The following is a 24,288-nucleotide window of genomic DNA, read 5'->3' as shown; positions in this document are numbered from 1 at the left end:
TTATGTATACCAAAAATACACTAACGTGAAATATAGAGGACCAATAAAGCCTCGGTGAAATTTCATGTCTGGGAATGAGTTGGGCTTTAAGATGGATTTAGTCACAGATATATTCAATTTCCAAGTGTTTTCATGTCCTCTACAAATAATACAACCGAATTGACTCGGGGTGAAATTGGAATCCCATTTGATATTCAATTCCTCACAGGTTACCCATTCCTAAACAATCCGAATCAAAATTAAATCTTGTTTGTCTTTTTATTTTATTTTTATCGTTTAAATGCGATGTCGTATAAGACACCGCTTAGACCAGTGGTTCTTAACCTGGGGGTAATTACCCCCAAAGGGGTAATTTGCCATTTTTGGGGGTAATTCAAAGTGACGTTTTTATATACTTTTAACGCTGCACTGAAGTATTTTCAAACTTAAATATGAATGTAGGCTGACATATATTTTTGCGAGCTTGTATAGATTTCGTTTCACTTAACACACCATGCCTGCTGTGATATCATAGTAACTATTAGTGAATATAAATAACAGGGCCGAATGCAGTTTAGTATAGTGCTATGTAAGTCCAATTTATTTTGCTGTAGTGCGGATCATATATTGTTGCGCATGCTGGCAAATTGAAACACAACAAGGGGCGTCAAAGTTAAGCTTTACACTTATAATAAAGTAACAATAAAGTAGAAATATAGTTGTTACTATTGAAAAGTGTAATGGTCTAGTCTAGTCAGTAAAATTAAGTCTGAAATCATCAAAATGCCTTCGAAGAAACGTGGGTAAGATTTTGGAACCTTTGGGTTTTCCTTCAAAATGAATAACCAATGTTTGTTATTATGGCATTGAACTTTCTGATTAAATTTCCTTCAACTTATTGCTGTGAAGTAGGATTTTCTGCAATGGTATCTATCAAAACGAAATATGTTTGTGATTGACAATTACGTGAGATGCTGTTTATCATCAGCCTTCCCATTGACTTGATATTTTCAACAGGCCTTTTAGGGTACATTATGACGTAATCTTTGTGCTGTTTTACAATTAATTGAGTGCAAGCGGTATTTTGTTATTTTTTGAAAAGGGGTAATTGCGCCCCATCATTTTCTTCTTGGGGGTAACGACATGAAAAAGGTTAAGAACCACTGGCTTAGACGAATGGGATAGCGAGGAGGAACCTTAGATAAACATTCAACACGTAGGTATCAATTTCGGAGTCGACCTCAGTCGGACTCCAACCTGCAACCCATTGGTGTTGCAGATGTGGATTATGCCACTGCGCTATCTCGCCGTCCGTATTCGATAAGTATTGTTAATTTGAAATTATGTGAGGATCCGCGCAGCTGAATATATGTATATCACACATTTCTGATACAAGATTGCAAATAGAATAACGATATACTTTGCTGTCTTCTTCAAACGTCCTTCGCTGCATTCGAATTCACACTCAACACTCTGAGCGACAAGAAAGGGAATTTCCACCCGTGTATCACCCCTGTTAGACAGGTGTGAATATACAGTATACACCCATGGCATACGAAAGCAGAACCTATCTCAGACTTATACCGCGGCATAAATCGAGTACATTATAATGCAAATTATGCATGCATGCATGCTAGGAGTGAAGGCCGCGTGGGTTTTGGAGATAATAATCGTACTAATCATCGGATCATATATTTTCACTTGCTCAATACAGTCAATGTACTTTGCGATATACAAGGTGCAATGGAATGGAATGAACAGATAGGAGGATGCCGACGCGACCAGTTACGGTCTTTTAATGCGGCATGTACCTCAGCCCAGTGCACGATGTGACTTGGTTCGATCTTGATCTTTTCGCGTCTGTCATTCTTTAGACAGCTGTTCCTTGCTGTTTTTCATTCGATTCATTGTTTCCCACCTTCATTGGATCTTTCTCGGGGATTCTTGACGCCGTAAGAACGAGCGACACCGGGGAAGAGAGGCCGCGATTCAGTTACCGGCGAGGAATGAAGCCGGTTCGCCACTACGCCGGCTCCAGCCTCTGACCGGGTTACATGCAACCCAAACAAAACGCACAAAATAGTCAACATTCAGTTGAATTCAAATGAACTAATATTGGTCCATTGGTGCCATTTCAACGAAATTCGATAACGAATTTTACCAACACCTGGTACGAAAGGCCGACAGGCGAAAAGCAACAAATATGGTTGTGGAATAAACAGCTGCAACAACAACTATAATATACCTACACGCTCATCCGTTATTTCTCCTCTACACATATGAGGCCGTCATTGTGTTATACAGCTATGATGCGGCATTTCAATAAACATCGGTAGCAGTGAATTATAGTCTTATATTGTTTAGTGCCGTGACGTACTATAGTCTTAGTAGTTTAGAAATGACATGACGGGAAATTTGACGTGTTCTATAGTATATTATCATATGCATCTACATCTGTACATTAAATCAAACGACACACACCCTCCCATCTTCTGATGGCAGTACACAGACGTTCAAAATTCCAGATCTAAATTCGCTGCGGTCTGTTGATTCAAATTCAAGCCCAAGTCCACAGTTACATAAATGGTCGATCGACGATCATGCAGTTGAACCGAACCGACTCCTGATTAAGAGATTTGATTGCTGGAGTGATCGTACTGAAACCATTCAGCGTCTTATTTCAAGCATATAGATATCAACAGGACTATGCACTCGATCCACGAGAGCTTATTAAATTGAAGCGTCGTCATGAAGATAATTATTGGCATCATACTTTGGTTCACTGCTCATTAAAGCACCCAGCAAATTGTCACTTGCGTGAACAATTCGAGGAACATGTCAGATGCGTCTGAATAAATCAGAACTGGATTGTAGAAACGCTGGGAATTCCGCAATCCCTGGCGTAACCCTTGAGTTCAAGTACGCAAATGCCTTTATGCCGGTGCCATGCATTCTGCGGACATTACTAATTCTGCTAGTTCACTAACTGGAAAGGTATGTCGTACGCTTAAGTCTTTTTTAAATCGAGACAATAAAAATAAGATTAATCTTGCATTACATTCTTGCACTTGAATACGACGCAACAGAATTCGCCCACGCTATTCGCCGCAATGATAAAATTTTGACATTTGGCGAGGGAATGCCATGTATGCTTTAACGAACGCGTAACCCTATTCACTGTTCTATCAAGAGTATGGGGGAAATTCGGTATCCCTGAAATGTCATCAGAACCTTGTATAACATTCGAGAATGCATGTTATATATTTGAATATCGCCGCTATAGCTAAATAGCTATATCGCAATTAATAACGGTTATTCATCATTGCTGAGTGCTGACATTCCTGACACATTCGGCGTTAAAACTAACAAAATTATGGCATCATTCTACTTCAGATAGAGAAGGCAGATTTATAATTTCTCTTTATTCCGTTGTGAAAATAGATCTTATAATTTATGTAAGGTAAGTGTGTTGTGCTAAAGCTAAGCAAAGCTATGTGAGTACCGGCACAAATGACCATGTAGTCCTACCTGTCATTGGTGATACCTCAGGCTGCGGAAGCAATATGGATAATGCTATCTTACATATAACATGTATTCCATGTAGGCCTGCGCAACTAAATACAGATTTACATTACCCGCACGGTAATTGTGAATGTAATAAAATAAATCTTAGATTATAGGATGTTGTTCATATTATGTAAGCGCGAATATGAATGGTCCGATTCTGTTTAAAATACATTTTTGTTGGTGGTAATACGTACAAAATATATAAGCATTACTTCGTGACTTTATGGGTTGTATCATCTCCTCTCACGTATACAAAGTGCGCTAGTTAAACTGGAATATAATCCCCAATTCGAATGTTCCATCGAGTTCTTTAAAAAATTGTACTGCATCAAACTTCAAAAGCGGTGCGTACGATACAGGTAATGTATAGCTCACAATAATTCCCTCAGGTCAAAATCTCATCATAAGGAACTGAAGAAAACCGATTCACGCATGATCGGAATGCGTATCGCGAAGCTTTCAGAGGCTAAGCCTACGCAGATTTTCTTAGGCTTAATCATCTTACGCCGGTCTAAAGCTGTTTTCATGCAGCGTGGATGTTATGAGTAGTGGCTGTGGCGTTGAATTGATAACGTTCGATAACTTTCCATAGTAAGTAACGAGATTTCACCGTGGATTATTTTTGCCACAACAAAGCACCCGGTTATGATTACGTGAATGAATTATTACAGGTAAGATTCCATACGTTCCCGGCAATCGGCTGATTTTATTTATCCTTTCCAATCGATGGCGTATGTAGGTTGCACACTGCACACGCACAGCGTAAATTTACACTACTGAAAATGGTTTAATACTTGGTCTATCACATACTCTGTTCCGAGTACAGTTAGATCAGAGCTTCGCAGACGTTTATGTTCGATTGAATATCGTAGGCACTAGTTAAATATTTATTTCCTTCTCCCAAAATTTTCTGCGATTCCTCACAGTTAACATGCTCAACAATAACAAATACGACACAGGCATGTTGCAGTGAAAATGTTTGCCGTGAAGATGTATAGTTTCTTCCTGGCACAGTCGAAATTATCCCTTGTTTATATTACACCGAAGATCGCATCACGTGGTGGTTACTATTTTAAATATGAACGTGCACTCACTGATTTATTTCAGTAGAAAAATTTTGATTTGAATAAAATAGTATTTACAGTGACTAACTCTTTAATTATTTATAATAAAATCATGGAATTAGAAATTTTTCTACTGCAATAACTTCGCTTCTGGTGGTTGGAATTGAGCCAAATTGGGTGTGCATCATGTCTACTGACAGCGTATCAATTTTATGGGGTCGGCAGCAAAATTTTGAAATTTCAATTCTCTGTTTTTTAATTATTAATTCAAAACTTTCTACTGCATGCATCTCGCTTCTACAAGATGGAATGGAGCCAAAGTTGGTGTGCAGCGATTTTCTAACCAACCCAACAATTTTATCAAGTAGCCAGTGAACTCTGAAGGAAAAGTTTTTTTGAACAGCCCTCGTGCAGCTATAATGTAAAATACTTCCTCATGAGTAGGCGCGAACATCCTCGGCAAATAAACGAAACCCTTAACATGCTAAAATGACACAAGAATTGCTTTTCCGAGACAAAACGTCGAATCCCACTATTAGGCTCCAAAAGACAATAAAAGAAGCCTCATTGATGCAATTGCATTGCATACGCATTGGTGCTTTACTATTAAATGTGGTAAACACAGGGACTCCAATACCGACAAGATAGCGTAATGGTTAGACCAAAGACCTGATAACACTGGTATCCGTCACTTCCCTGCTTGGCGCTCATGCATTATTGGGATAGCATGGAGGGGTGGTGCATGACTTGGCAATCCGTACAAGGCTATATATGCACCTACACTGTCCAGCGGCATATGCACATCATGCAGTCATGGTATGCATATGCACAGATCGTGTGTATGTATATCATGAGTCGGTGTATACGCCGCAAAAACATCAAGGACAAAAGTAAACTACGTCCTTTCCGAGCCCAGCTCCGACGCGCTTCAAAGAACTTCGATTCCAACAATGACAAGTGTGACAATGCGCATGTCCCACTCACATGTCTTACCATAGCAACTACGAATTAGCAATTAATATATAGTGAGTTTGACCTACTCATTAGGTCACTAGCTAGATGTTACACAGTCCAGACAATACAACGGTGCTCAATGTTAATATTGTTGGTCTTTAACCCTGAGTTATGGTGATATTTGTATCAGCTTACATGATGTTGCATCTCTGAAATATCTGGCCCGTTAACAGCAGCCATCATGTTGATATTGGCGGCGGTTTGATTGTGTTTCACCCCCTGTGCTACTCCACGGTCACTAATGACAGACAAGTGGTAATTTGCCAAAGGTTTGTGTGGTGATATGCAATGGTTCATAATCGCTTGATTAAGTAATACGAGTAAAAACAAGATTACCGACTTAGAGCATGATTGGGGAGTCGATCCTTTCGATCTTAATGCACTTTGCATGAATTCTGTCATTTCCAAATTAACGTCGGGTCGCATATGCCATAAATTGCGATCAGTTCCCTTTCGACACTGTCTTCTCCTACAAGATACAAATTGTGGTTAGTAGTATTGGAGATGTACGGAATGAAGGAGCAAGGATGTTATTATTAAGAGCGTTGCCATGTTCAGCAATGAATGATGGTATTCTGACGAGGACGACGACCATTGTTATGACATCTACACGGTACACTGTTGGGTAACATTACGACGGTATTTTAATAACACGCACACGTAAATGTCAAACCGCCTACGCTTCTGTGCGTTCCGCAAAATGTCACCATTGGTAATGTCAATCCGTCGTTCGTTGATTCATTCATTCATAACTTCATGTTTGTACATACGAATATGTCACATAGTCATGACAGAGAGAGAGAATCTTTATTTGTCAACCGTGCAAACCACATTACATTACAAAAATACTATTCGATGAAATGCGATACATATAGATATGCAAGGTATAGACGAGCGGTTCGATATAAAAATGCCATCAAATCTGATTCACCCTGGCCAGGAGGATTTTATTACAGAATAAATTACCCTCAAAACGCTAGATCAACTAAAATATTAAAATGAAGCAAATAAACGATTCAAGCGCAGGAGAAGTACAAAAACAACACACAGCATCTTGGATCAATTAAATTCAAAGAATAAATTAGGCTCATTGCAAATGCAATTTAGCGTCAGTTTGAGAGCACAAAGTTAAAATATTGCATTTTGAACTTACAAGAATCCAAATTATGGAGATCAGACGGTAAGTAATTCCATATATTGACAGTTGACACCAACAAACGCTTGGTTTATTACTGCAATTCATAGCGCAGCGTGGCCGCACATATATGTACAAAAGATACCTTTGACCAGTGTTAGAATCAAGTCCCTGACCTTTTGACGCAAGTCATTTAGAGTCACTACTAATTTTGACATGTGTCAAGCCAAGTTAATTGATAAACGTGACTCGCTTCATCCCAACATTGCCTCTGAGTCAGTGGCGTAGCAGCATGTGCCGCCGCCCATGGATTTCGTTGAAAATGCCGGAGTGGTTCCATTGCCATGCTCACATTTTAATTCGAGCTCTCGGGTCGCCAGCTATAGGACTACCAATTATAAGCTGCTTTTAGAGCCGGCTGCGTGCACTGTCCAGTGTGCACTGGGCAGCCTCATTTGCCGACCCCATTGAGCCTGCCGCCCCTGGCGCAGAGCCATAACCGCCAATAGCTTCTACCCACTGCTCTGAGTGGCGATTGCTCAGCACTTGCAAGGATTTGATCCGAGAGACAGCACGGATTGAGACTTCGCAATTTCCAATAACGATAGTTCGGGTACGGTGAGCCAGCCTCATGGGCTCGCCGATGGTCAAGACTGATGCGACACGTCACACTGGTCGCAGATGTTTTTGTTTAGTGAGAAAATCGTGTTTTAATGGTTTCGTTCAACACTGTTGTTGATGCATAGTTATTTTTAAATAGGCCTTTAGAAGTACAGAACTTCAACATTGCCACAAGCAACATATTTACATTGCCAAATTTATTCCACTCGAAGTTTTTCCATTACCTCTCATCCGGAGCGAGCTTCAGTAAATGCGGTTAACCATAATTGAAGTATAGAAAATAGAGAAATGTAATAAATATGGCAGTATGAACATATTGTTTGTTGCAACAGTTCGTTTGTGCACCAGTATTTAATAGTAATACATTAGATGTGTAATGTGGTGGAATTCTGATTTAATGACTCTGCTAAAATTTGAGATTTGACGAAGGCTTACAGATTTGCTTAAAGGTTCGCCATGTGAGTAAAGGTTCGACTGATATCGCTACAACATCGCGCCCATTACTAAGTGTCCTGCGCGGCATTCGTGTCGCGTCGTTGGCATAATTAATAGGGGTGGTGCGAAACCCTGAAAGGTTCTGGTTCGTGCGAACGCGAACCTTTTTGTGTGAACCTATGACGTCACGTGACGTCGTATTGTTAATTCCAACCATGTACATTTCCGTAAAGTTGTACATTAATGTACATGATAACCAGCAACGACTCTGGCCATATTATGTCACAATGCTAAAGTACATGATGATTTTTTTACCAACACATAATGCATAAAATGGAGCGATCAAATCCTGTAATAATTCACAAAATCGCTTTTACAACACTCTCGACGAGGACGCGGCTAGACCGGACAGATGTATTCTTTTAAGAGTGAAACACCGGATTCTATACTTGCGGCAGATATTATCTCAAAAACAAGTTATAGAGTAGCCAACGCCCCAATAGGACGGATTTGGTTTTTATGGTACAATAAGGAGATCAAATCGTTCTAGTTGTTGTGTGATTGCGGGCAAAGCTCACAGTACAAAGTCACTAAATATTCACAAACGGCGTGCTGAATATCCCGAGCCAGGTTCCGAGGGACTGTTGTTTGAAATTAGCAAGGTGCATGTTCGTTGCTCGATTAGTGCTGAAGTACTTTTCATGTTGCCAGCGCCCTAAGGAGAGTATAGTTCGACGTTGAAATCTACAAAATTTCAAAAACAGACATTATATTGACGTGTAAACTGAACATGGTTACATGAACAAGGTTCACATGGCAGAACCTATGAAGGTTTAGTTGTGAACGCGAACCTTCGAACTCCGAAGCTACACACACAAAACGCGAACGAGAACCTCACGTTCACACCATCCCTAATAATTAGTATTGTTGGCATATATCGTGAAATATCATATATGCATAGGAAAAATAAACTGTTCAAAGTTCAAACCGTCAGGGTCCATACCCGATTTTAAGGTGATGGCCAACCCAGTATGATTCTATAGGTCGGCGATTGCGATGGCGAAAGTTACATAATAGGGCCTACGAATATCGTCGGCCCCGGTACATCAATATTGACTAAACCTTTGGATGTATGCATGGCAGAATTATTAACAGATTTACAAATATGACAAAACGTATCGACAGGTGGGCCGGCGTTTTATAGCTGACAAAGACAACTATTGAGCTTGAAGTTTCAACAATGACAGCATGGCTTAACGGTTAAGCCGAGCCATGCGTAATGCGAGGCCTTCCCGATGTAAGGTCAGCCGTTCCCCGGGATCATTTGTCACTCCTTATCTGGATCAAGTCAAAGGTCTCGATTCGAATGTCAAGAGTTGAGTTGAAAACCTTTTGTAATGGTTTGGAAATCATACGCCAGGTTGTGGAAGCAAAAGCGCAGATTAAGATAAACGGGAAAAGCCACTTATCAGGGAAGGCCAATGATACCGTGCTCATGTCACGAAGACAACAAGCTACTAAAGAACATAGTAGCAGGCTCCACTCACACTCTGCAATTACTTTCACAGAAGTATATTATTACACCTGATGTTATCTTATTGCAGTGCAGAATGTCATTTAAAAAAACTCCTTGGATTTTTAGTTACCCATTACTAGCGCTAATGATAAGCATTATCATTCCGCATTTCGTGTTCATGCCGGGACCCAAAACTCGCCTAGTGCTACTATACTTCGATGCTGTGCTTAACGGGTTAAAATAACTAGTGGGAGAATATGTTCAAGAATTTGAAACCGCACGATTGCCTTGGCAACGCAAAAACATTACAACGGTGACTGCAGGATTTACAATTCAAAAAATGCGAACCGCGGCGTAGCACGTTTTTACAAGAGTTCAAGTGAAATCTAGACGATTCAAACGATGATAGGTATGCTTTGATCCGATGATGCGATTCCCTATCACCTCTACGTGAAAGGGTCATATGAAGTTATTCAGTGGCGGCTCGTCCTATAGGGCAACTGGGGCATTGCCCCACCTAAAATTCTCTTCAATAACAATTCTTTACCATTTATAGACGCACACCAATCTATATATACCGAAACCACAGCGAAAATCGTATTCTTCTTGTCCTTTCGCTTGTAAATGCCCATATATAGCGAAGTCTCTACGAAAATCGAATTCTCTTCTGTGTTTTTGCTTTGCGAATGCCTAGCCGGGGCATGCCCCGGTAGCGCTCATAACAAGCTTTCACTGTCTATTCTCTCAAAGCCGCGCACAATAAAGAAACGGTAATTTACTCTCTCCTATTCATAAAATGACCGAGCAACCGGGGCAAATTAGCTCTGTGCCCTCAAGGTGTGATGTAACAATCGTATCTATAGCTGAACTCGGTTACCGTCATATGCGTTTAGTCGACCTTTGGTGGTATAGGTCGATTTTGATGGTGTTTCACACCATGAAAACTCTTGAAACTTGGTATGTCATGTCGTGATGGTGGTATTTAACACTGCCCCAAGTTTCAGGGTTTTTACTTAAAGTTTAGGGTAGTAATTCCGTTTCCGAAGTTGAGTGTGTGCTGATCCTTCATGTATCGCAAACAGATTTTACTCAAAAGCTGGTATTGGTATCCAATCCATTGATTTTGACGATGTTCAATACTGAGATCGGTTATGACATTTGGCACGGTAAGTCTTAACGTTAGTATCGAACGCTGTACCAAGTGTAAAGTTTGTCACTGAACTGTGTTAGTGGTAATTTCGTTTCCTAATTCGAGTGAGAGCTGACTCTCATTTATCGCTAACAGATTATACGCAAAGCCGGTATTGGTCTCTATTGATTTTAACGATGCTCCTTACCTAGATCCGTCATAAGCTTTTGAACAGTATGTCTTGATTTTAATATCGAACGCTATGCCAAGTCTCAAGGCTGACACTCAATGATTAGGGCAGTAATTTCGTTATCAAGGTCGAGCATGGTAGAGATGCGCTCCGATCTGACACTTTAGCCTTCAACGCATTGCGGATATCACGCAAAAGCCGTTGTATCTGCGGTAACGTTAACTGAGATGATGATATCATTCTCAGATTCCATTCAAATATTTACGTTGATATTATATCCTCCAATGTCAATTTCACCGTGAAATTGTGGCCGTCAAGCCATTTGCTTACAACCCCCTCAAGCGCGATAGCTATTTAGTTTTCGATGGCGGCTAACAGCTGATCACTTGATCAGCCTATTCCTCAGTAAATTTTACGCAAAATTCGGTGTTGGTCTGTTCGCATTAATTTTGACAGTGTGCCATACCGAAAAGGGCCATGAGGACACTTCTCGATGATGTCATGTAACAGTGTACTAAGTTTAAGGCTTTCATCCACGTATTTATTCGGTAATATATATATTCCAAAGGCGATTTCGCAGCAGACCTATAGACAGTAATAAAGCCGTATGTGTCGTGTTACAGTCTCCAGTTTCAAGGCCAAAATCTTCTATGCTGTACCGAGACCGAATTTCCGAGGCTGCTATTCTTAGTTCTTCAGAATGATGTTTTGGATTCAATATGACAGGCCCAATCTATGAGATAACAATTGCGTATCTGTCCGAACTCGTTGACCTTTCCAATTAGGCTTACGCTATCTCTCGAGTTATAGTCATTTCCATTTCTGCAGATAATTAGTCAGGCCTAGTGCGAACATGAACCGTGTTGAATCTTTTTTCCGTATACGCCGTTTACGCAGTTACCATACTTCAAGTCGCAGCTCACCGGCGGACCTCTCGAATCTCGTGGCACATACGTTAAAATCACTGTTGCCGGGAAATTCATGTTACCGTACCATCATTAAGTTACTTGTTTACGTTGGAAAACGCGATTGTGACGTCATCTTGATAAGTCGCTTGCAGCCCTTGCCCCACCACCCAATATTGTCACGAGCCGCCACTGAAGTTATTTCTAATTTAAAATAATCGTAACATAGCATGCAGATTATTTCTTACGAGAGAGAGAGAGAGAGGGAGAATCTTTATTCGTTTACATTACATATCAACATCACACTACAGAAATGTAACAGTGCAATGCGACATGCAAGGTAGACGGAAGGCTCGATATGACAAAGTCTTTAGATCCGCGCCACCCAGAGCCGACACATAGACTAATCTGCAAACACTTACCTACGGTTATGAATCATCGGTTACACTTGTATATTTGGTATTCGAAATTTTTTGTAACATAATACATAGTTACATATGACTGGAATCGATTGGGCGAAGTTTATAGGTGAAATAATATTAACACCCACGAATAAAACGACCAGTATCGGCCGGCCGGCCAACTACGTAATTGCAGTTAGAAAACGAACATGATACAAATTTCGTTGCAACTCATGGCCAATGGCCATCTACATCGCTTATGAGATCGCATATAGGTAACAGGATATTGTAAAATGATGTGAAAACTGTGAAAAATGTGTTACCCCGAGAATTACAAAATGATCAAAATTACACTCTGTTACTAGTAGGGTTACGTCCTCTTTTAAGAGGATTTGTCCTCTTTTTTGACTTATTTGAAAGTGTCCTCGAAGGACGCCCAAATATCCTTATTTTGAGATTTTGTCCTCTTTTTTTGAGAATTTTGGTTAAATATAGGTCAAAATTCGACTTAGATGCAGTAAATCAGCACCGAAGTAACACTCCGACGGCTATTTCGGGAGCTGAGCCGGAAAGTTTACCTTTTGGTAGTCAACCAACTGATAATGTGAAAGAAAACCTGTATTTTAGGAGCTGAGCAAGAAAGTTGACCTTTTTTGTGATCAACCGACCAGGAAGTTTCTGGTTCCGTAGACTATTTCAAGTCGCTTCGACATCTTCCTGTCTTTTCATTGAATCGCAATTTTGTGGTGTATTGAACTGATAAAAATTGTTAATAAACCAATGATGATGATGATGATGATGATGAAATGCAAATAAGTTACCATTTTTCAGGATTTTCCTCCGGTATTGCAATTGACAATTTTGAAAAAAGTGCCCTCTTTCCAGATTTCCAAAATATGGTAACCCTAGATACTAGGATGTTTCTGTCATGGAAGTTTTGGGTTGAGTGCGGCTTACACTATTTCATGATACTATTGGCAACTTATCGAGATGGAAACGAAATCTCGGTCCCACTTAAATAAAGTCATAACAAGGTTGTAACACAATTTTCCATTACGAAGACGGTGTGTCAGGTGAAAGTATGACGGTAATGTGCCGCGTTCTATTGTCGACATATTCGTCATATCAGTACTCAGAATCAGTGGCCGGGTAGGCCTACTTCGCGAAGGCACATAGGCACAGGAGCCGTCCATGCGTTTATGGGCTGGGAATTACGCTGACCGTTCTAGTTAACATTATTCTTCAATCCGCTACAGGCTACCTATGAATGCGGCAATAAGATGGATGACATACATCTAGATAACGTAGGAAATCGTGACCTTGATTTCGTATGGTATCAAAACGGATTGTGATTATATGAGAGCTTGTTACCTCGGGGCAAGGCGCAGGAAGAATATTTATATTACAAATTTTGGAGAGTACAATTTTTCGCTAGAACGAAGAAGTAGAGAAATGCCTATTGTTCTGGTGCTATACGTCATGTATCAAAGAATCGCTGCAGCCGTAGCACAGAACGCAGTTTTCGTAAGATACCCATCGGAATTTCCCCGGGGATATAGCTTTGTATATTTTTATGGTCGAGATACGATACATCTTTCGTGTTTATACAGCAATGTTTGTGAGTAATTTCGCTATGCCGGAACCCAATTTGATACCAATAATTTACATCAGCTGCTGATTTGTTGAGCCTCTTTAATTAATCATCTTTCCATAGTGGCACCATCCTGCAGCATAGTCTTGACATTGTAACTTCTCTCAATATCATGTTACAAGTTACTATCGAACCCCTCATATCGCAATGTACTCCAAAATGCGTTTCCTTGACTACTTTGGTTGGTCCAGAAGTCATCTTAAATCCACACGATTTCATGTTCGTATTGATACTTTCCTATAAACCACGTTAATATCATTACTGAATTCCGACGCTCTTACCGGAAACATAGCAATAATAACATTGTAGATTTGTGCAATAAGGAATTCACGTGCAAATAGTACAATTTACGAGACTAGTATGCACCATAGCGAAATTTGACGGCAATCTTACTCCCGATATTCGTACTGACGAATAAAATCCAACAAGTTATAAACATACACAAGAAAGGAATCGTTTTAATGTTACTATTGAAATTTCTATTTAAAACTATAACATACACACAGTTTCGGTTGTACAGTAGCCTACTGTGTGAACGACTGCAGAATGCTGATGAAAGAATTCGGATTCAGCATCGTCCTGATTCGTGCGTAGTAAACACCGCAAGATAAACACAATGAGACATGTACGCTACACATCATTCCTGCCGATAATCCTCAGTCGAATGCATGCTTGTGAGCAGATTATCTTTTTCAATCGGCTCGTCGCAGCCGCTCGGAAATGGTGATAAGATGAAAATGGATAGTTGTCGGTGACTGATAAGATTAATAATAGGATGAGATAATATCGACCAGTCATGGAGAAAATGACCGGTAAGTATTTACGGAATGACATTGTACATTGTACATTTTACAATGCCCGGGTACATGTTGTAAGACTGTGGAATGATGTAATCTCTCATTCATGCAATTCCTGTGGAGGCGGCCGAGCCGAGATGCTTGTAGCGTGATTAGCCATTATAGGCGGCGCTGTCTGCAGACTGACCGAAGTCATTCAATCGTTTGATTGATCGATGGTTTATTAGATGCACTTGACATGCCTCCATTGTCTCGTTAAGTCCAAGTAGCAAAGATTAATACGTGATAATATATTAATTTGATGAACGAGCTCATTTATATCTTTCATTACGTAGTAGTCCATTGCTGCCTAGTGTGTCCTGATGCCCGAGAGCCCAGCGTAACCTATTTCACTCACGGTTGGATGTAAGTGACGTTCGGTGTGATGTTGCGTGGCTGATCAATTCTAAGGTACTTCGAGTTGAGAGAGAGAGAGATATGATATTCCTTTTCGCCTGCACCATCGAGATGCTTTGACGACGGAGTTGCGATACGGCCCCATGAGGTCATCTAGTCTGCGCCCCCGTTTTTTTTCTCCTCCATGCTATCCGTGATTGTTGAGCGCCTAGCAGGATAGCTGCGGATACCAGTTTTCGAGTCTTTGGTATGACTCGGCCGGGGATCGAACCCACGACCTACCTCTCGAGAAGCCGGACGCATAACCATTACACTATCTCGCTCGGTGAGCACAACAACAATCTAGTATAGCCGCGTAGCCGGCTGCTCAAGACTTGCATTCCGATTGGCACACTCCCAGAGGCTGGTAAGCTTTACTAACCCGGGGAACACTTATGCTAATTTGCAATACTTCATGAGCAACAATTTTTCGCTGAGTCATAAAAACAAAAATGCAACATAACGCACTTTTAACTACACATACAGAGTACCGTTGCACAAAAGGAACCGTGCATCAACAGAGTGTTAAAGGAACAAAATCAATAAAATATGATATTCAAACAAAACGAAAATATTATAATGAATATCTGCTGCAAATTAATATGACGTCTACGGTTCCCTTTCAGACCTGGCTTACCATATTTTGGAAATCTGAAAAGAGGACACTTTTTCAGGGTTTTCAGGCTTTCAAAACAGGGGGGAAATCCTGAAAAAAATGGTAACTTTTTCGCACTTCGTAGTCGGTTGACTAAAAAAAGGTCAATTTTCTCGCTCAGTGCCCAAAATACAGTTGTTCCTTCACATTATCAGGTGGTTGAATAAAAAAAGGTCAACTTCCCGGCTCAGCGCCCGAAATACCCACCAGAGCGTTACCTCGGTGCTGATTTACGCCATCCGAGTCGAATTTGGCTGTAAATTTGACCAGAATTCTCAAAAAAGAGGACAAAATCTCAAAAAAGTGGACATTTGGACGTCCTCCGAGGACACTTTCAAAAAAGTAAAAAAGAGGTCAAATCTTCTTAAAAGAGGACGTATGGTAACCATACTTTCAGACACCAGTTCAGAAAGGGGGGGGGGGGGGGTCGCCTCGGAAAGTGTCATCGTAATGTTCGGTCAAAACGCAACTGCATGATACCAATTGCTTAATTGCAATTGAGCCTATAAATTTGTGGGATAGAATTGGCATTTCAGAAGAACGGACTTCCGATTTCGCAGCACAACCGGCCTGCGTACGGCACTGGACATGGCGTACCACAACAACAGTCACGATTTAACGTCTAATTGCCTGCAACGAATGATCGCCAAGACGGACGTGGACGTTAAATAGAGTGTGAAAGCTATCAAGGTCTTACATCACAAATCATATGAGACTGGCTCGGCGAACCCCAGGGTTCTCGGGAACACATGTCAAGAATCTATGCTCCAACCACTGTCCTTCACCTTCACATTCTCATATCCACCGTTTAAAGTGTCAACGTTTCAGAGAGATTCTATGTGACCGTTTGATATAGTGTCAATGACCCATTGTGGCTGCTGCCGTGTAAATCTTAAATTATAATGGCTATCGAATAGCAATATCGCTATTACGATAAATGCTACACCAACACCATATGCGCAGATGGATTATAAGACAATGGCGTAGCAACGAATGAAGCTTCGCTAAGCCAAGTTTAAGAAGCCTTGCCGATACTGATATAACATTACTTTGAAAGCACCAACTACACCGATCCATGCGGTTCCCAGGATGAGCGAATTTGATGCGGCCAAGGCAGCTATTTTATAAGCAAATTTGCAACCTCTGGACAGAATATGAAGAGTAAATGTATAGCACATGGCTGCTCTGCTCAACTAGATGCCCGCGGTCCGAGTCGGGACATTTTTAGTACCGAATCCGGGACTTGTCTGTCTCAGCATTTCCTTCTTGTTCTAACGAAACAAAATCAATTACATAAAATCGGATTACATTTCTGTTTTTCTTGGAATTTTTACTTGTTTCTGACTAATTTTGGAGCGCTGATTCCAAAAATGTCACTTTCCTTGGGGACCTTAGGGGACCATTGGGGGGGGGGGGTGATCTGCACTACTTAATGAATAGGCTAACGCAAATCCCATTTGGTATTAGGTCACCATTGTTGAGCTGTTGGTTCAGGTCTCCCATACATAGGTTTGAAAACCTGATGCTCAGTTAACTAATATATATGCTGTAGTGCTGTTGTTATCTGTATCAGAATAGAGGGTTTTGGCTAGTATCGCTAAAATCTACATGTAAGCTATTTCTTTCTTCGTTCAAAGGTCCAATAGATCAATAGATTTAGATAGAGTTACTTCTTTTTTAGTGTGATAATTATCGCTGATTCACAAGCTGCAAGTCAGCGTTTTCGAATATGAACTTTATAACGAATATATTTCCTATCTATATGTGGCCAGTAAAATATTAACAAATGCCCGTGACTCGCTCTCACAACTTTAGATCTAAATTTAAATAACTTACGAGAAATAAAAAAATGCCAATTCTCCCCTATATGCTTTATATATATATGCTTTTGGTAATGCCTCTGTACCAGATTTTGTGTTAAGTTATATCGTCCTACATTTGTGTGATTGTAAATTATCATATAACGGACCTAAGCGCATTTCAAACTTTCGTAACTGGACCTTTCCGATAAGCTATAAGTTTCAGCATTCGAAGTTGGTGGAGAGGGGGTGAGTGAATACAATCTAATTACGATTATGGCGTTCCATTCTGAATCACTCGTATCCAGATATGCGTATAAAGTAGGGGAAATATACATAATGTCGGTATTATGCGGCATGGATATTGTGCCAACCGTCTGGTCTTACGCACCACGTCAAGTCTGCACGATAGCCGGCATGAACAATGTAGCATGCGCACGGCGCCGGCGAAAGGTCACGATTCTGGTGTGGTAGCCAAGCGACTACCACAGAATAAAGTCATCAAAATGAAATGCGCATGCTTGTATCGGCTTATATACCAAAGCTAAAATTAGAAAACTTGCTCAATTAGCAATCGCTTAAGGGCGAAAAAGGCAAAATTAGAAATGGTCTAGAATATTCGCATATTGTGAATAAAAAACATTTCGCTTCTCATTGTAAAACAAATTGTAAAACATTCGTTGAGTTAGTAGTTTTTTTCCACAGCAGGCACAATGTCCACAGCCGCATAATATACAAAGCAGTCGTGCCCAAGTGGCGAATCGTGCCATGAATACAGACACGACCTTTCTTATAAAAACGCTATGCAGAATACGCTCACGATTGCCCTCCTATCGAAGGCAAATTTTGATGTCGGAAAGTTGCTGATAGGTATTGAGTTAATCGACCTAAGATAATCCCCATTTACAGATTGCTGAATAAAAGTATTGAAAGTAGGTGTCCTGCCCACTATCTAACTCACGTATAGTATGATTGATGACTAGGCCTATTGAATACAGTCAGCTCATAAATATTATAATCGATGATATAATCACAATGCTGACGTTAGAACTGGGGAACAAATCCGCGGGCTTTTTGAATATTTACCCTCTTTGTTACATTTACCTATTCTTCACTTGATCAAGCAGACGTGTTCGTGTTGTACTTACGTTTGCAAGTGTTGGTTCACATCCCGCAAGGTCTAAACGGGTAGTCAATATGTGGCGATATTGCGGTCGATGTGAGTTCATGAACATAAAATATCCATTCCCTACGAAATCTCAGCCACTGGAGCTAGAGCTCCAATCCACACATTCAACTGTTGAAGGTATCCGATGCTATAAAATTCATGCCTTACGTGCACGAATGTCATCAGTTTTTGAATTGCAGTACGTGAATGTTATTGGTCCGCGATTCGACCGTTTGGAGCAGTATAGTGCATCAGCTGAACTCAAACGAGGTGAGTATCCACGTGAACCGGTCGTGATGTGTTCAAAAGGACATTCCCTGGCCTGAACTCGAATGAAAGTCGTTCGGCACGCATGCGGGCTGCAGGTACACCGGTAGTTGAATAGGACGTTCACCGCAAAACGGACATTATTACCCAACAACATTTGGAGATTTTCAGCTTCAAAGCGCGTCGTTCCGTCGTCAGATACTATTTTTAAACACCGCTTTTTACAGTGCAACCGCAGCACGAAACAATAAGTCTTTGTATACGTTCTGCGTTCCGCCGGCTCACACCGGATCATAACCTAGCTGCGGTGCTCGGCGGCGGCATTTCCACGCACGAATCGCTATCTAAACAAATCGCCAAGAATTTCAACTATTCGTGTGTAGGTATCGGAGCTACGGATCAGCGATCTACTGTAACCTTTTACAACAAACTTACTGTTCCTCGTCCGTCTGCAAACAGCCGCGCCAACGCAAAAGGCTATAATCGAAATGCTGGGCAAAAACCGTGAATGTATCGTGATCCCGGACAAGATGATGAATGAAGTAACCTTGGCAAAATGCTTACCCACTGTTTTAGTACGTAAAGGGAATGATCTGGATAAGCTTACAGATTTTATTTGTATATGCGGGGCATACCAGAAAGGAACAAAGGCTGGTTCAGCAGCGATGATTGATGCATTGCATACGGCTTTACAGTACCAGCACACATAGTACCACTCAACCATGTGGGGTTGAGGCTGAGCAAGTACGTCACCATTACAGCGTGACATCACGGACATCTATGATACTATTTGGGCTGGGCATAATCGAGTATAAGATTGATCCGAACATGAATGGAATATCAAGCTTCGAGTAGGGCTGGGCACAATGATTCGAGTACTCAAATGTGAATCGATTATTAATTTTGATGATTCGAGTCGAATAGTAAAAAACGATTTTTTCGAGTACTGAAATTATACGCTCTTCATCACTGAAAGTTAATTTATCAACGAGAATTAAATTTACAATACTCATTTCCACTGTGGTAGCCGCGAAACCTTGATTGGTCGCATCGTAGCATACAAAACATAGTAAGAAGCTACGAACTTTACTATAAATAACCCATTTACGAAGTCGTGATCATCCCACAACATGGTCACGAAGTGCAATGAATGAATGAAATCGGTATGGTCGAAAAATATAGCAAAGTATCTTCAATGTGATGGATAACACGCATTATATTCTTTATGGTGGTATAAAAGATACAAATTTGACCTTTGTCGTATTACATTTTGATATGACGTCATAATGAGTGATACTCGAATATTCGACTTGACTCGAAGCATAATACGTGAATCAGAATCGAATCACTCAGGTACTCGATCTTGCCTAGCCCTAGCTTCGAGTGGAGTCGATTCCCGAGTATTCTTCTCATGACGTCATACATAGTAAGAATGAATTTTAGCGGCAAATTTGTCCTTCATTTGTGCTTCATTATAATGTTAATGACACAGAATTGACGTTATTATGAATATTTAACATACGGAGCCTCATGCCACATGCCATCCATACAAGTGGTTCTCAACAACCGGTCCGCGGCGCGTTTCTTGCCGGTCCGCCAGACATATTAGAATTCTATATCTCAATTCGAAACTACATGAGGTTCGGCGCTTGTCCATTAATCAGAGAAATAAAACATGATATTTTAAATTTATTGAGAAGTGTTGAACGTATTTTTGCGTGATGTTGTAACAGAATTTATGGCCCACTCTGCGCGTTCGTCGCAATGGTGCAGCTGTTATAAGAAGCTGTTCAAACGTAGCATGCAACTCGTTTCGTACAAGTAATATATGAAAGCTATGTACGGAGACTTTTTATCTTAGCAGATAAATCCAAGGATACTGAATGATCACAATCGTGTCAGGGATATCTAGATATCACCGGGAACAACATATAAATATCTCGTATCAGGCATCAGTAAATGAAGTTTCCAATATTGCATTAAGGCGGCAGACATTAGTGTCGCAATTAAAAATTTAGGGTGATTTTAGTTCATTGGCTATACAACATTTGCTTTGAAGTCGGCGAAGTCAAAAAGGTCGAGAATCACTGATCTCTGCAGTAATGAAGTCATTTCACTGCTTCCATGGCAGGAAGAAGGTAACGAAACGATATAATTATTCTTGATTAAATACTTTTTCATCATAGGCACGTATTGCTTCCAGTACTCGAAAAATCGGACTGTTACTGCTCGATTTAATTCATTGCAAATAATAGGCTTCTTGACTCGTGAGTTGCGAGTCGTTGTGCCCCTATTGTTTCACAACAGCGTCCTGTCAATACCGATACGAGAATGCTATTACCGAGAATGTATATTACCGAGAATGAACATTATCGAGAAAGACACTACCGAGAATGGCCAATACCGAGAAAATAATAAAAACATTCAACGGTATTTAAAACGACGAAGTTCAGATTACTCCCGAGACGCGACGCAAGGTCAATGTATTGTTTCCCCGCGCCCTTATTACGCTAGAATGATGGGAGCCTAATCCGTTTGCCAGAATATTTGAGCACGACAATAAGTAATAAAAAAAAATTAAAAAGCGGGGCAGACGTTACTCTTCCAAGCGAACTATGGATCATCTCAAAATTCATCACGATATAACAGATTCCGCCTTGGATATATGATTATTTATCCGTGAAATCGGGTTCTGACTAGTGGCCTCTGGCATAGAGATGAGGTCGATGACATCTCCTGCTTGTTTTCGTATACTTCGTCGTAACTCGCGATCCTTAATTATAGAGGTGTAAAACAGTTACGTAGGCCTACGACACTGGACCAATATTGTAATATGTCTGACTTATTATATCCGCACGCATTCGTTGATACGAGCAAGATACGAGCAAGATACGAGGGTGTTGTCGTAACTCGATGTCGGTAATTAGCGAGGCAGAAAGCAGTTTGCTTCTCCCAGATAGACAAAGCACTCTTCTCGATTCGGATTGTTATCGCATAGCGTACGACAGCGGAGCTAAATCCAGCCTGTCTCCTGTTCAAACCCGTGGCGCTGACGGGACGAAGTCATATTATTATCCACAAGCAGAAGAGCTTGATACTTTAAGTCAAAATAATTAAAGTCAGTACTATTGTGACGCAAGCTCCATCTCAGTTTTGTCCTAAACTTTATTTTCTACTGTCACCGTGACTCAACCAGTGACGGTAAGTTGAAATTTAAGAAATTTGGATCTCGATGCTGAGATCACCGAAATCCTATGTGTGTAGGCCTATATCTTGTGTCAAATCTCAGGTGTAGACCTCGTTCTCGGTAATGTCCATTCTCAATCGTGTCTTTCTCCGTAATGCCCAATTGTCCATTCTCGGCATTAGTATGGAACGTCTCACAAAAGCGTCCGTGACCACCCGGGCATTACAGCCGTCGCCTGCACTCATTGGTCATAGAATTCTGACTTTGAATTGATGAATTATCGCCATTCGTAAATAAAGACGCCGCATGTAATTTTACAAGCGAGATGTTACGTCAAAATAAAGGACGTTAATTTAGCACGCCTTGTCGATCGTATGAAGTTTTGTCGGCGTTTTGATGCGCGATTGCTCATCGAGAGCGTTTGCTATCGGAATTCCGCAACGACGCTATCCGCAAAGTGGCCTTTCCGAGACACCGCGAAGAATATTCGTAAAGCTACGTTCTGTGATGGCGAATTTAACAGTGACTCCACACTCCACAGTACACAACCCTCCATCTGGTTTTGGTATATTTTATTATTCAAAGACACGCATATTCGAAAACGCAGGTAAAAAGAGCAATCGTCAGGCTGGAGAACTGATACAGCAACTATAGGGGTCGGTACAATCGAGTATCACACTTATTTAGACGTCCGCTATGGATGATGCGCGAAGTAAAAATATATTCTCCTTCTCCGACCACAAGGAAAATACGACAGTAATGCATCCGATCAGGGTAATCGCAAGTAACTATTAGCAGAGCATTGAACTGTGTCAACCACGTGCACTTCACACAAATGCCGTTTCTATACTGTGCTTTCGATGTTGGGAGGATTCACGGGTACCACGATGAGAGGAAACTATCATAACTATAATGCCCATTGATGATATAACTCTTAGTTGGAAGAGGCTTATATTTTAACGAGGCTAAAAAATCGAAACACGACACTTGACATAAGCCAACGGTAGGTACAATGAGACATGTTGAAGACGTAACAAGCAGTTTAATCTGACGCAAATAGTTCAGGCTGCGGGGGAAGATATCTTGCGTTCATCCTGCGCCGGAGCTCAGCTTGGCTATGAGACTGCACACGAGAGCTGCCTGCGGCGTGTGGATGATCATTTTGATCTTTTCGTTGTGTGTTTGAATTTGGAACTTTCTTTCTTCCTCAAACAGCTCCCAGCGCATGGAATGATGCGGGACATACACCAACAACGCCTGAAAAATATAATAGGAAATTAGTGCTCTCGATCGCCATCATGAGGTCTTGCGCTGCGGATTACGGGCAATAACAACCCTATGATGCGATTGTGGAGAGTAACCTCTTTATTGTGAAAAGATCGATGATATATTTCGAAAAAGCAGTGTTTTCTCTATTAGCTTCACTATAATTTCAATTGGGTTGCAATTACGTGCTTAGCTCAAGTCCAACAAGTTTCTAAGAGCGTAAAAACTCGAACATAGCGTTACATTTGTAGTCCTTACTTCCTTTAAGGATGAAAGTCAGTTATCCCCTGCTGATTTTATCTTTACTTACGGCTTTAGCTGGAATTTGTGTGGGATTTCGAATGACTTAAGTCGTTTAAGAGCAACGATGTCAAGTAGAATCAAGTACGGATATGGATCGGGCTCAGGGTATTTAAGATTGTGGAGTTCGAACGGATCAACACTGCCTGAATTCGCGTAATACCTCATTTTCAACTGCCAGATGCGTATCTCACTCTGCACTGCACTAGTTTAAAGGTAATCCAGAGAAAGTTTAAAATTGGACTCGACTCTTATCAGTAGAGAGCGGTGCCTGAAATTTGAGCTCGGGTAAGTTTAGAGGCCGGACAGGACCTATCACGAAATAACAACTCCCGGCCCGGGCGGAAAAGGCCCTTAGCATTTTTGGGTTATGTTTCCCGCGTCTGATTCGTATCACGGAGACACAGCAACCATTACATGCTGGAAAAACCAACCCAGTCTGCACTGCAGTCTACTCTACACCGTGTGCAAACGGCTACCTATGACTTCGGCTATTGGTGAATTTGCCATGAGATATGTGATGACTTTTATTATTATCATTATTATGATGAAAGCGATGCATCAATATTGTATTATTAAACTCGTAAAATGGAAGTTTCACTGAATATCAACGCGAATTTTTATAGACGGCAATCGGTGAAGGTACCTATTCATATTAGGGCTAGGATTTTGGGTTCATGTCAGTGTTAGGAGTTGAGATGGGTGTGTGTTAGGATTAGGATTCTTGGCAGTCAAGTGCCGAATTCGCAGGTCACCATGAAAACTGACGCAAACTTACGTCATGCAAATGTGACATGGTGGAGTTCA

The 24,288-nt window shown here is 40.9% G+C and overlaps 1 protein-coding gene across 1 annotated transcript in view; it reads right to left on the bottom strand.

The window, feature by feature from the left end:
• Positions 1-22,472: 22,472 nt before the first annotated feature.
• The window catches only part of LOC145439464 (krev interaction trapped protein 1-like), a 35,701-nt gene continuing 33,885 nt past the window's right edge, over positions 22,473-24,288 (bottom strand). Inside the window, exon 17 of the mRNA XM_080316951.1 lies at positions 22,473-23,172. Coding sequence (XP_080173077.1) covers positions 23,005-23,172 — 168 coding nt within the window. The 3' untranslated portion in view covers positions 22,473-23,004. The remainder of the gene's footprint in view (positions 23,173-24,288) is intronic.

Source organism: Botryllus schlosseri, chromosome 5 (assembly GCF_051294905.1).
Source record: "Botryllus schlosseri isolate E-star chromosome 5, Bs_hap1, whole genome shotgun sequence".
NCBI lineage: Eukaryota > Metazoa > Chordata > Ascidiacea > Stolidobranchia > Styelidae > Botryllus > Botryllus schlosseri.
Note: the sequence above shows the minus strand (reverse complement) of the source record. Positions and strands in the feature narration are given on the sequence as shown.